We start from the raw sequence: 13987 nt of genomic DNA, 5'->3' as shown, positions 1-13987 counted from the left end.
AATAGAATAATCCAAACTTTTTCTTATTTAATATTTTAAAATTATTAATTGTTTGCTCAATTTTTATAGAAAGTGGATCCTAACGGAAGACCTACATTATCAGCACATCCAGGTAAATTATTAAGAATAACTACACTTTTATTAGATCCATATTTCTTATTTTTCAGAATAATTACAAAAAAGTAGATAATGTTTTTATACAATATATTTATGATATCTAATGTTTTTTATAGCTCGATTTTCTGTGGAAGATAAATATTCAAGAGAAAGGATTACAATGAAAAGGAGATTTGGTCTACTTTTAACACAAAAACCACTACCTAGCTATTAACATTATACAGATATAAAATCATGTTAGATTGGTTTAAGTTAGATTAGGTTAAATTTTATTGGAAAATGTAGACGTGTGTGCAAATGAAATGTATAATTGAAAGAACTTATACATATATACATATATAATAATACAATGTGGTTTTGTGCAAGCACATATAATAATCTATATCTCTGTCACCAGAGATAGTTCAACTTTTACACCTACAACTTCCTTTAGTGATAATTGACGGAAATGCATGTACAGACTCATACTAATGCATTCGGTACCATATAACTGTAATACGTATATAATGATTAAAGAATTTATTAATATAATTTAAATTTTAGATAAATAAATTTATTAATTTGTATAAAATATTGGATTGATCTGTTAATATAGGAAACAAAACCACATTTCTTACATATTATTTTTATACAGATACATATATTTACTATAAACAAATTTTATTTGCAGTTTTTTAACTGTATCTTCACATATTATTTATAAAGAATAAAAACTTTGTTCTATACAGTATTTCCTGACTTGCAATATATAATAGTTTTATTTAAAAAACTGTCCTATATATAACAAGACATACATATAACATATATGTATTATATATTACATATAAGAGCAGTCCCATTAGCTTAACATAAATAATATTCTTGTAGTTTCTATCAAATTACTACATGTATATGTATAACAAAAATTGGAATACAAAGCCAAAAATATAAATTCCAGCTGACTATCTTACAATTATATCCTCAACCTTTAACACATGTAGACTCATGATATATTATTTATGATTCTATTTATATTAAAAAATAATAAAAGTGATAATCTGCAATATACACAATTATATATACAAACTTTTATACATGTATCACATATAATATTAGCTATATACAGTATTCTTTGTTACAGTTAGAGTCATTTTTCAAACACAAATATTTAATAATAAGCTTTATTTATAATAACAATAATAATTATATAATTTCTTAAAGTGGTGATATTTATTTATGCATAATTAGTGAAATTTATATAACTTGATAAAATAAAATAAACATTAATAACTAATATCATCCAACATATATTGAATATTGAATTTAAAATATGGTTGCAGTTTGCTATGAGAATATCCTATAGAAATTTATATAAATTGTTAATTTTGTTTTTGCCTTTGATCGAAAAGAGATTACATTATTGCACATATTGGTTTATATATATACACATATTATAGTATATCTTATATTTATTTTTATAATATAGTATAAGTATAATATAATAACTTTGGTGAGTGTTATATGTGCATGTGTATGTATGCGCGCGCGTATCCCAAGTATTTTGAATTTTAATAATTATTAGATAAATAAAATACTTTTTTATATATAAAAAATTAGTATATAGACATAAATTAATTTAAAATAAACGTCGAACTATTTAGATAAATTGATTTTTAATACAAATTAGAAATGTTTAAATTAAATTTATTTTAATTTACTTAAAATGTAATAAAATAAAGATATTTCCCAAATATAATAATAAATATAATAAGTAGTATAAAATGTGTTTCTCTTATATGCATATAAAAGTGAGGTAACTAAGAAAAAACATAGTTTTATATAAATATTGGAGTGAGTTTTTTTAAAGAAATATTTTTAATTTAAGAAACATATGAAGATCAATAGTCAAGAGTATTGTACGTGTGATTACCCTACATTTAAAAATTAAACTTATTGTAAATAGAAAATTATAACATTTTAGAGAGAGAGAAAACATGGCAACACAAGAGAAAATCTTCCTAATAATATCTCCAATTCTGAATAAATACTAATATAAGCAATTCATATATTTTTCTTTTCTATGTATGTATATATTTAAAATATAAATATTATTAAAAAAACAAAATGTATATATTTTTACATAGTATTAAATAAACTTCTAATTTACGTACCAAAATTATATCTGTAAGGATTATTATACTTACAAGTTAAAAAATAGAAATATGTAACACAATCTATATTCACAAGCTTATGTGTATATAACAAATATTTATATAGATTTTACATATATCTATATTTCATATAAGAAAAATTCTTATATTACCATTTCTCTTAAAATTAAGATGGTCCGAAATATCTAAACATTTTAAACAAGAGAGAGAAGTGTTATATATTGTGTGGGAAACTCATACAGTAATAAACTCCAAATATAGATGTGTAGAATAGAAAAAAGATAAAAACGTCAATGTATGTGGAAAAGAATTATTTGTCATGTGCACAATGCAAAATGACAAAAATATAAGTACATAATTTAACACATGGCTAAAATAAGCTTTCTCGACATTTATCATAATTGATAAGAAACAGAATCGTCAAGAAATAGGATATTTTCTGGTGTTTCTCCAATATAATATATATACATCATATTATTGCAATAACACGTTCTTCATTATCTTTCCATTAAATCTAATTTAAATATAAAATATAATACAACAAATTATATATATATTAAATTTTCTAATATACAAAACATATATATGCTTTATATTATAGCATATGCTATTGGTAAGAAATAGCTTTAGCTATCAATTTTTCAATAAAAAATTTATGGCATCACGTTATATAATTATTAATCGCAAAATTCAAGTTTTTTGAAGTATGAATGGCTTTGGTAATAGAAAGTTGAAATAAACTGTCATACAAATCTCTTACACAAATAAATAATGTTAAACTATCCTATTTAACACGTCGATTTCAAAATATTCATTTATATTAATAATATAATTTATACCTTTACCGATTGTGCAAATAATAAAAAATATTTACACAATTGTTTGCCATGATACAAAAACAAATTATGAATATTTTTTAAAGCTTCTCCTAAATCCAAGTGTTTACAGGAAGCAAAATGTGTACACGTTTTTAACAACAATTTACAAATTTTTAGTTCGATTCTGATGGAACTGCTGGCAGAACATGCACTTGCTGTGCTTTACTGGCATTATACACTTGTCCTGGACTAAATGGTTCTAATCGAGGACCAGATCCTAAATCATTTTTATTACGGATGATATCTTAAAATGAAAACACAAATAAAACAATTATATAAAGTTCATATAACCTAATAGTACTATTCTTTCAGATTACATAACAATTATCTTTTCTATAAATATTTAGTGAATTTTTTTACCAAATCAAGTATAACACATCATATATAAGTATGGTATGTAAAACTCACCATTTTTCGATTCTGTTGCAGGTATATATCGAGATAATCTAACAACAGGAAGAGGCAAATAACCACTTGTCAGAGGCATTACATCTAATGTAACACTTTGCTTTTCTACTACTTCTAATGACACAATGCCTGCAGTCCGACCACATACCGCCCACATAGTTTGGTCTGCTAGAACTTCATACATTAACTGTGGTGGAGGATTTGGGCTAACACTAGGTAACATGCGCATAACTGTAAGACAGAGATGGCACATACTACCAGCACGACAAAACTCTCCTCCACTACCACTTGCTTCAACTTTTGAGGATACCGTGAATAAAGTCTGGAAAGTATTGTTAGGAATAAAAGAGAGAGTTAATGTTATATACTGTTCTAATATGTATACAGAATGTTTTAATCACTATAGGTTTTATACCTATTTAACACGTCGATTTCAAAATATTCATTTATATTAATAATATAATTTATACCTTTACCGATTGTGCAAATAATAAAAAATATTTACACAATTGTTTGCCATGATACAAAAACAAATTATGAATATTTTTTAAAGCTTCTCCTAAATCCAAGTGTTTACAGGAAGCAAAATGTGTACACGTTTTTAACAACAATTTACAAATTTTTAGTTCGATTCTGATGGAACTGCTGGCAGAACATGCACTTGCTGTGCTTTACTGGCATTATACACTTGTCCTGGACTAAATGGTTCTAATCGAGGACCAGATCCTAAATCATTTTTATTACGGATGATATCTTAAAATGAAAACACAAATAAAACAATTATATAAAGTTCATATAACCTAATAGTACTATTCTTTCAGATTACATAACAATTATCTTTTCTATAAATATTTAGTGAATTTTTTTACCAAATCAAGTATAACACATCATATATAAGTATGGTATGTAAAACTCACCATTTTTCGATTCTGTTGCAGGTATATATCGAGATAATCTAACAACAGGAAGAGGCAAATAACCACTTGTCAGAGGCATTACATCTAATGTAACACTTTGCTTTTCTACTACTTCTAATGACACAATGCCTGCAGTCCGACCACATACCGCCCACATAGTTTGGTCTGCTAGAACTTCATACATTAACTGTGGTGGAGGATTTGGGCTAACACTAGGTAACATGCGCATAACTGTAAGACAGAGATGGCACATACTACCAGCACGACAAAACTCTCCTCCACTACCACTTGCTTCAACTTTTGAGGATACCGTGAATAAAGTCTGGAAAGTATTGTTAGGAATAAAAGAGAGAGTTAATGTTATATACTGTTCTAATATGTATACAGAATGTTTTAATCACTATAGGTTTTATAAAAAAAAAAATAAATAAATAAAGTTAGAGAGAGAAAGTTATTACAATATTATAAGTTACCATAAAAACCATTGTTTTTGTATTTCAAATAAATCGAATATTATTTAAATGTATAACTATAAAATATATTAATCAATAATGAGATTAATGAGTTATTCTTACCACGTAATCTGTGATATCAAAATTGCATCTGTAAAGGCTACATGCTTTCTCAATTCTTTCTAAATTATGTATGTGTAATGGATCATCATCAACACATGTATCAATTAATTCTTTAGTATCGCTAACTGATATATATTTTACACGAAAGTCAGTCTTTATTGGCATCGTAGATCTCTCATCTTTTCCAATTTCAAGTTCCCACATAAAGGAAACATTCATTCCATTACCTATCACTAATCTTTGACCCGCAATAGGATTTAAGTTTTTAAAAGTAACGTCTATCGACGTAATCGTAGTTAATTCAGGTTCAGTTAATTGCAAAAGTTGATTTGTCAAACCAGTTACAACTATTTGAATAAATTTTCTTTGTTTTGCCGTATGAAGTTTCATATTAGACATTAACGGTGGACCAAAATGTAAAAGTATGCTCTCTTCTGAATCCCATGGACATTGAATGTTCAACTGAAAAGAAATTACAAGTTATTTGTAATGTTTATAATAATTCGTAATAATATTTTTTGAATAGAAAAAAAATATAGTATAAATTATACAAATTTTAAATACTTTATGTTCCATAGATGAAGCATCCTTTTTCGGTGGAAGTTCAGCTAGAACTTTTAATTGTATCCTTATAGTTTGAAATGGTTCACATGTTGGCAGTGATATCTCCAGTTCTTTCACCATTACTTTTTCGACACTTTGTGACTGCACCGTCAATCCGCGTGATGTACGTAATTTTAATTTCATTTCTTTAGTTATTTTTGTACTTCCGCTCGAAATAACTAATTCAATATCTTGAATAAGACCTGCCAGTAAATCTCTACCGCAATTTACCGATATCGTCGGCTGCGTCTTTGCTACTTCGTAACATAATCGTGGATTCAGTACAGGTGATAAAAATTCTAATTTGTCTTCTATCACCAATGATAACTGGCTAACTTTATATAGACCTGGTGCATTTACTCTCCTTGTCAATATAAATGTATTTGTACCAGCTTTCATAATAAATTCATCACACGAAAGTGCTTTGCTAAAATCACCCTTTACGTTAACCAAAGGTTTTCTATGTTTTGCACTATCTGAACGTCTCACGAGTGGCTTCGTATTTTTATTAATAACGCTAGCAGATCCAAGACTCCTATCTTCCTTGTAGTCTAAATAACAATATACTTGCAAGTGTAACAAACTAGGATCAAGCAATTTCATATCTTCTAATGTGCATTTTGATAACCTGAAATAAAACAAAATAGAAATTCGACATGTATAAAAAAGAACATATAATAATAATATAAATATTTTATGTCACAAATGTATGTATATAATGCTACAAAATATCAATATATATTAATAATTTTTTTACAATTCCGCTATCTGTTTTTACAATTTGTTTTAAATATCAAGAATTATATACACAAACAGAGGTTTCTATATAAGCAAGAAAGTTTATAACTTCTCACTCATTATAATACTTACAATTGTACTAGAGGCTCAACAGGTGCTTTTAATCCTTTCTTTTTATTAGGTATGGATGGCTTTTGTATCTCCTCTACAGAAATAGCGGCACTGGTACATTTTATTTCACGAGGGAACAAACTCTGTATACTGATCTCGATACTAACTACACAGTCTTGTACTACCTTATCCATTACTTTAACTTCCATACTGAGTATTATAAAAGCACATCCAAGCTCCGTGAGTAATGGTTGAGATGAAGAGATCATTTTCATATATCCTAACATTTCTTCCAAGTATGTATTGCGTACAGTTATATGCAGAACACTTATACTAGCTACTGCTGCGCATACTTTAGTATATTTCTCGACATCGTCCATTCGTTTATAACACTCGGCCAACTCTAACTGCGTTTGCGCAGCCAAGTGATTCCACCCTTCGTCCGTATAAGTTTTTAAAGCATCAGATAGAAATGCGACTGCTTTTTGATTTTCGCCGAGTTCGCTATAAAATCGTGCCAATTCTTTGCCGATTAATCTGGCTGACCGAATGCGGCCGACATGCTTGTATGTACCCATGGCTAATTCTGCATGTTCCAAATATTGTTTTTTAAATGCTTCTTTGGACGAAAGTGCTTCCTTTAATTTATCTGTAGGAGTTAACTTCCTCTCTACCTGTGGTTCCGAATCTCCTATGCCTGCTATAAGATACACAACTGTGTGCAACTGTTCACTAGTCGGTTCACTTCCCGGCATTAGGCCACATAATTGTCCTAAGCTTCCCAACTGAAAAAAAAAAAAAATGCCACGAAAATGAATCAAGAATTATATTTATATCATTATATGTGTATCATTCTATTTATATATAATTATTTGATAATATTACAAGATATGTAAAATTAATCCTAGCATCACAAATACATGAATCAAATTATTTACTTTATCCCTTGCAAGTGCCCATAAGCTGGCCATATGTAAAGAGCATAAATCTAACTGTTGATTATTATCGATATTGTAAATAGATAACTGACACGCTTGCAAGACCTCTAATGCACAGAGGAATGACCAACATTCTGTAGATCCTTCAGGCTTCTGTACTTCTAAGATTCTTAGTTCGCTCAATGTATTATGAACAAATGATAAACATCTTTGTGCAACCTGTATTAAAAGTAATCTTTCTTTACAATAATATTTCAAGATATATTTGCATGACAATTTGTTAATTATTAATAATTGTTGAACATATATACAAACCTCCCAAGGTTTATTAAGCAAGAGTAACATGGCACATTGTCTACTGAACAAGTAACTCCTAAGATCTAATAAAGATGCCTTACATTCAGCCATAAGAAACCTTAAATGATGATTTGTACCATTATTTAAATTCACGCCTCCCCAGTTGTTGAGAGGCATTTGAAACAGATTTAACCACACTGGAGTATCTATGAACAGTTTATCTACATTTAAGTTTTTACTTTGTATCGATATTTTTCTTCATTGTGTAATGTGCATCTTTATTCCAAACCAAATTTTGAAAGAAAAGTGATATACCTCCTACATTAGAATTGAGCACAAACTGTGTAAAAAGAGCATCTAGTTCATCATATTGCACCAATGCTTCATCGTACAGACCTAGCATTTGCAATGCAAATGCCAATTCTTCCTAAAACAATTTTAAGTCGATTTTGTAATAGAAAAAGTAAAAGTTAACAAATTTTTTTTCAAGATTAGATATTTCAAAAATAAAGGTTTTAAACGAGTGTTGCACTACCTGTAGAAGAAAATAATGACAGAAATTCCAATTAGGATTATTTCGCCTTTCTCTCTGCTCACGTATAATATCCTCAAAGCGTGAAAGAGTTCTATCATATGCAGTCAACATCAAATGACGAATACGAGTTATCAAGCCTCTCCATGATTCAGCAGAACGAGATTCAGATTTAATTGGATTAATTACAGCAAAGACTCTATAGTAATCATAAATATAATTTTTAGATATAAAAATTATTATTTGTCGTAAAAAATTAAATATAAAAGTTCACAGATCCGTATTAAAATATAATTATTGAATTTATATCAATTACAGTTCGAAAATTACCTATCACCATTTTTGGCAGCAAAGTCACTTCGTATTTTATCCAATACAGTTGTCCTAGGCAATAGTTTATTGGCTTTTTTTATATCATATGTTTCTACTAGCACAATCATCCAATCTTGGATATGATTTAAATTTAATATTTTTACCCAAGCATCAATATCATCTCTGACACTAGTCTTATAAGTATCAATATCCTGTAAAGAGATATGTATAATATATTCACTATTACTAAATTATCAAAAACATAAATACAATCAGATATTGCTAAATACAAAGACACTTTTAATTTGTTATTTTTATATACATTAATTTCCTTCGATAAAATACATAATAAAAAAGAAAAAATAATATCTTGAAATTATACATACAATTGTTTTATTTAACTCATATATGTATAGCAAGAAATTATAGTGTCAATTGAAGCATCCCCATAAAAACTTACAGAACATTCAGTCCAATAAATATGAAAGATTGGTTGTTTTATGAGATGCCAATCTTTCTCAGTGGGCAAAATATCCCTGGAAAATGGCACAAAAGTAGCTCCAAGCTTAACTTGTTTAATGGGCCTGCTAAAGGACCTGCGCCATTCTACTATTTCTGCAGGTATAGCTTGGATTAAATTCTTCTCCAATGTAGAAAACAAGTTCTCATCTCCAGCACCTGTTATTACACACAAATTATTATATTCCTATTCTATCTACCAACAAAACATCATATGCATGATAAAATAGCACATTTACATAAATTAGAATAACATCTTCCCTGCATACACTAATTAAATAAAATTTATACATGTATGTCACAAAGTGCATCTTATATTTTTATTGAATCAGTTTATAATCTAAATATTATATATGTATGAAAAAAAAAGAGTTGGGAAAATATTTAATTATTTAAAATATTTATATACAAAATAATATTTTTTTGCTAAAAATAATGTTAAGCTAACATATGTTTCTCAAGACAAAAAAAATTTCGAAAGGTCTGGTGAACCAAGTATCTTGAGGCACGTATCATTCTACGAATTTTATTCGAACAATAAACATCAATTATTTAGGATAAGAAGAAAAAAATAGAGAAACGTCACGAGAATTGACAGATAGTCAAATCGGGAGCGTCAGTGAGACGGCGTTGTTATCGACACAACATAGTGGTTAAAAAATGCGATTAAACTCACAGGTGACGATCGGTTTGCTGTCCATGGGAGCGCTTGTTTTGCGTGCCTCAGCCACGGACGATCCTCCATTGCAATTCATCATTTCTGAGGATTGACAGTACGCCTCGCGAGCTCGTTGCTCCCGATCAAGCTTTCAGTCATCACAACTCCACGTCCCCCTCCGCATGAGAATTTCGTCGTTTGCTGATTCCAAAATCGCTAAGTTCGCAGCAAGCTTTCAGGATTCCGCGATAAATTATTAGCATATATTTAATGACGATTTAAGAGATTAGATGAAACATTGTACTTCGCACTTTCGAACCCCATTGAGGTTGGAATTGGAATCTTCATTTGGTTGATATATGTCGTTTCGTATCGATTCAAGCGAAACGAGAATATCTCGCGATATCTCGTTGTGTCATCGCGATGTGTTTGTGCCATGATGTAAAATTATTAAAAGATAAAAGTGTATCAGATATGTCAGTAGGCATGTTGCTTTTCAGTATTGTGATCTGATTGGTAACTACTGCGTATCTCCATGAGAATGGTACACTTTGCTTTTTTTTTTTATGTCATATATACGTGTTTATCGTTATTTCGTTCATATGGAGTAAGAACACATGTCTATTCGAAACGTTTGAAAAGTCAATTGTTTTGAATAGTGTTTCTTTGCAATATCATTGTTTATGCTGCTTGAAACGTACACTTTTCTATGGTTATTTTTATGCTAATGAATATATATCAAAGGTATTTTTAAACAATTGCGGTGCATCGATTTTTAAAGATGATTGAAACCGATGTTTAATCACGTTACGCAAACGGCATTTTATGTAATTTCTTACTATATTGATTTTATTCAAAACAACATGCTTTTTTTCTAGAAATTTGTTAAATATACGAAAAATGCAAGATGTCAAAAAATATAATTAAGAAAATACCTGGCGATATACCACCTCATTCGAAAAAGGAAAGCCAAGGTTATATCGAGGATTTAGGGAAAAAACAAAAGTTTGAATTGGAGGAACTTTTGGAAAGGCAGAATAAAATTCTTGCAAACAAGTGGGTAATATAACAAATTATTGTATTCTGGATATTGAATTCTTAACTTCTATTGCATTTTCTTTCAGAAGATTTATCTCAAAGCTTCCAGATAAAGGAGAGAAAATTGTAAGCTTCCGTGATAAGTTATTGAAAGAACTTGAGCATAGAAATGAAGTAGAGACAGCAGCTAACTTGCTATCGCGACTTAATATAGCATCCGTAGGCAAAGTAGCCATGACTAAATTAGAATGGACAGGAAAATACAATGACGAGAATGATGAAAATACAACCAAGATTGTTGAACTAGACAGTGATGATGAAGAAGATCCATTCAAAATATTAGCTCAGGTTAATTGTACTTCAAATAAAACATTAATAATAGTTTTTGTCAATTACTGTAATAAGTATAATTTTTTGTGTTCTAATGTATAGCCTACAGGAACTGGTATTCACAAGAAAAAGATTATACATGTAACACATGAAGAAAGTCTAATCAAGCCAGAAGACATAATAGAAGTTGAATCCTTTAAAACAGACGATTGCTTAGAAATAGAACATGTAAAATATATCATTGACAAAGTAGAAAAAACACAAGAAACAAACAAAAAAAAAGAACCGTTTAAGCCATATAAAACAACTAAAAGCAATGTGCATGATCCAACGAAAGAAAAACAAAGGAAACTGCCTAAAAACTGGGAGGTCACAGCAGCTACACCACCTCTTACAATTCATGGAGCAACAAGAGTCTTAAGCATTAATGAATCTTTAAAATTTTTTTTTCAAAATGTTTTTAGAAAACTTCAGGAACCATTTCTATATATTTTTACATAATTAATTTTAAATATATATTTTAATATTTAACAGAAAATTCAAGCAAAACATGCAATAGAACGTTTGACTAATCAAATAGGAATGCACAGTATTGGTCCTATACCACAAAATATTGGAAATTATCACTTCCGGCATACAAATAATTTAGTTTCTTCATCTTCTTCTTCCGAGGATGAGGAAGAACATGAAGTGCTAGATGAAGAGGATAATGATAGAGGTGGAACAGTTGTATTTACCGTGGATTCTATAGAGAGTTAACATTATACATATTTTAGATGTACATATGAATAATTATTAGTTTTAAAGAGTATTAATTTATATTTTCATTAATAAAATTTTTTTAATGATGGAATTGTGCATATTTTATATACTTTTGAGTTAATTAAGTATATTTCTAGTAATTTCACAGGGGAGTTACAGAATACTTGAATTATATAGTTTAAAAGACTTTATTATTTTTATAATGTTAATTATATCCAAAGTCATTAATAATTTTTGTGTATGGTGCTGTGGCTTTGGAAACTGCTTCACCAGCTTGCTTAGTAAGTTTCTGTAAAAAAAAAAAGCAATGATTATAAAACCTCACTTTGTTAGAAAACATTTTTTTAAAAACAAAGATTTAAAAAAATATATAGATATAAGAAAGCTTGATCATATAAGTTATACCTTAAGCTTGTTTCTTTTTTGGACTTCAAGAATAGCCCTGACACGTCTCTTGTTCTCTAGTGTACGAACCACAGCCTTGTATTTCCATCCTACTTCATGAGATAATCTACCCACATGACAATACTAAAAATTGAAGTTTTGTATTAGTATAAATATTGTCTCGATATTTTGTGATAAGAGCATAACTATTGTAATGTTTTATCGCTCAGTTTAAAGTGACATCACGGTCATATAGACCAACTTCAGACGCAAATTACCAAACCATCATCGCTTTTCCAGTAAATAAAATTTAAATAAGCCTAAATATACGATCTAATTTACCTTTCGGCCTGGTTTAAGACACATTACTCTCATGGCACCAGGCACAACAACACGCTTTCTGCGATCGTACGGTGGTGGACATCCTTCGTAAACCTTCAATCGTCTGAGAGCATCCTTTCCTCTTTGCGTCTTATGTGGGATCATACCTATAAAAAGTTTTTTTTTTTAATATTCTGACATCTTTGCCATTGTAAGACATTATATTAAATCTTAGCCTCATAAAAAAGATTTCTTTCATTATATTATCAGATAATGTAGGTAAATATGTAATCATATGCAATAGTTCTATTTTATAAGTCATTAATATAATCTTAACTATACCACGAACTGTCTTCCAGAAAATCTTGCTAGGTGCGCGAAAGTGGAATGGGCCACGTGCAGGATTTACATTACATCTCTTACGTAAAAAAGACATAAATTTCAACTTGTTTCTGAAAATAAACAATATAAATTGTATAACTGTGCATATATTTTCTTATATAGAAAAAGTAATTATTTAAATTGTTTTTATATTTTTTGCTTGCTTTAATCATACACAAACATATTGATTATTTAAAATCAGATATTACTCCTAATACAAAGAATGAGGATTTACAAACCTGAAGAAGTTGCCGCTTATATTGAGTTGTTCGCTACGTACAACGATAACTTTGTTGCCTTGCAAGATGGTCTTGGCAACGATAGCCGCCAATCGCCCGAGTAAATGGCCGCGGCCATCTATTAATATTGGCTGAAATCGTAATAGTATAATCGTAATACTATTCTCGTTATACAATTCTTTGTATAATAGTGTAAGATCTCAGTATCAATGTAGTACACGTGCATATCGCTTGTAACATTATAAGAAGTTCAATATATGCAATCCACACTGTTCGGACCGGCATATACGCGGTGCGAAAATATTGGATCAAGAAGATAATAAAGTGTTATTCTGGAATTTGCGCCATTCGATATATACAACGTGCTGGAATTTTTGTTCGATGAACGCCATCATAGACACGTGTACGAGTCGAGGCAGCTTTTATATTTTTTCGATAATTGCCTTTTTTCGAAGATCGTTGAACAAGTTACACGTTGCTTCTCTAGATAAGTAATCGCGACCGCGTATACGCCCGGCGCGAAAGCCTTTTCAACCATCTAAAATATCGAATTTTGAAACACCAACCTTCTCACTGAACCCCGTCATTCTGTTACCGTACCGGAAAGGAGTCTAAACGAAACGTGATAACTAACGGAAATCGACCATAGTATATTCAGAATGACCAACATTGGAAATTGAAATTGATTTTAATAATGTAACTTTTCCCTAGGATTGAGGAAAAAATTGTCTCTAGAATTCGAAGAGAAATATAATTCTTTTTATCAGAAAATAGATTTG

The 13987-nt window shown here is 29.3% G+C and overlaps 5 protein-coding genes across 6 annotated transcripts in view; 2 read left to right on the top strand and 3 right to left on the bottom strand.

The window, feature by feature from the left end:
- The window catches only part of LOC115232695 (H/ACA ribonucleoprotein complex subunit 3), a 1344-nt gene extending 497 nt beyond the window's left edge, over positions 1 to 847 (top strand). The window contains exons 2-3 of the mRNA XM_029802723.1: positions 70 to 112; positions 234 to 847. Coding sequence (XP_029658583.1) covers positions 70 to 112; positions 234 to 331 — 141 coding nt within the window. The 3' untranslated portion in view covers positions 332 to 847. The remainder of the gene's footprint in view (positions 1 to 69; positions 113 to 233) is intronic.
- Positions 848 to 1844: 997 nt separating this feature from the next.
- LOC115246345 (trafficking protein particle complex subunit 10-like) lies at positions 1845 to 3936 on the bottom strand. The gene is made up of 2 exons (XM_029825090.1): positions 3554 to 3936; positions 1845 to 3389 (listed from the first exon to the last, which is right to left on the bottom strand). Exons 1-2 carry the CDS (start codon positions 3804 to 3806, stop codon positions 3259 to 3261), a joined length of 384 nt encoding a protein of 127 aa, XP_029680950.1. The 5' UTR covers positions 3807 to 3936; the 3' UTR covers positions 1845 to 3258.
- Positions 3937 to 3995: 59 nt separating this feature from the next.
- On the bottom strand, positions 3996 to 9894 carry LOC115246341 (trafficking protein particle complex subunit 10-like). 2 transcript variants are annotated; one of them, XM_029825084.1, is made up of 12 exons: positions 9772 to 9894; positions 9037 to 9254; positions 8595 to 8788; positions 8268 to 8463; positions 8048 to 8159; positions 7751 to 7953; positions 7436 to 7654; positions 6519 to 7282; positions 5610 to 6276; positions 5046 to 5507; positions 4471 to 4792; positions 3996 to 4306 (listed from the first exon to the last, which is right to left on the bottom strand). In XM_029825084.1, the coding sequence occupies exons 1-12, from the start codon at positions 9851 to 9853 to the stop codon at positions 4176 to 4178; spliced, it is 3570 nt and encodes a 1189-aa protein (XP_029680944.1). In that variant the 5' UTR covers positions 9854 to 9894; the 3' UTR covers positions 3996 to 4175. The 2 variants fall into 2 exon arrangements, with proteins under 2 accessions (XP_029680944.1, XP_029680945.1); XM_029825085.1 differs by having other exon boundaries at positions 7751 to 7938.
- A 51-nt stretch (positions 9895 to 9945) lies between these two features.
- Positions 9946 to 11974, top strand: LOC115246343. Its single transcript, XM_029825087.1, is given in 4 exon segments — positions 9946 to 10081; positions 10632 to 10809; positions 10878 to 11139; positions 11224 to 11974. Coding segments are annotated over 3 exon segments (1068 nt in total). The 5' UTR covers positions 9946 to 10081; positions 10632 to 10660; the 3' UTR covers positions 11881 to 11974.
- An 81-nt stretch (positions 11975 to 12055) lies between these two features.
- Positions 12056 to 13880, bottom strand: LOC115246344 (60S ribosomal protein L13a). Its single transcript, XM_029825088.1, has 6 exons — positions 13775 to 13880; positions 13209 to 13339; positions 12931 to 13040; positions 12610 to 12755; positions 12289 to 12411; positions 12056 to 12172 (listed from the first exon to the last, which is right to left on the bottom strand). Exons 1-6 carry the CDS (start codon positions 13793 to 13795, stop codon positions 12089 to 12091), a joined length of 615 nt encoding a protein of 204 aa, XP_029680948.1. The 5' UTR covers positions 13796 to 13880; the 3' UTR covers positions 12056 to 12088.
- Positions 13881 to 13987: the final 107 nt, after the last annotated feature.

This window comes from Formica exsecta, unplaced genomic scaffold (genome assembly GCF_003651465.1).
Source record: "Formica exsecta isolate Colony F162 unplaced genomic scaffold, ASM365146v1 scaffold149, whole genome shotgun sequence".
NCBI lineage: Eukaryota > Metazoa > Arthropoda > Insecta > Hymenoptera > Formicidae > Formica > Formica exsecta.
The sequence above is the reverse complement of the archived record's forward strand: the minus strand, read 5'-3'. Positions and strand labels throughout refer to the sequence as shown.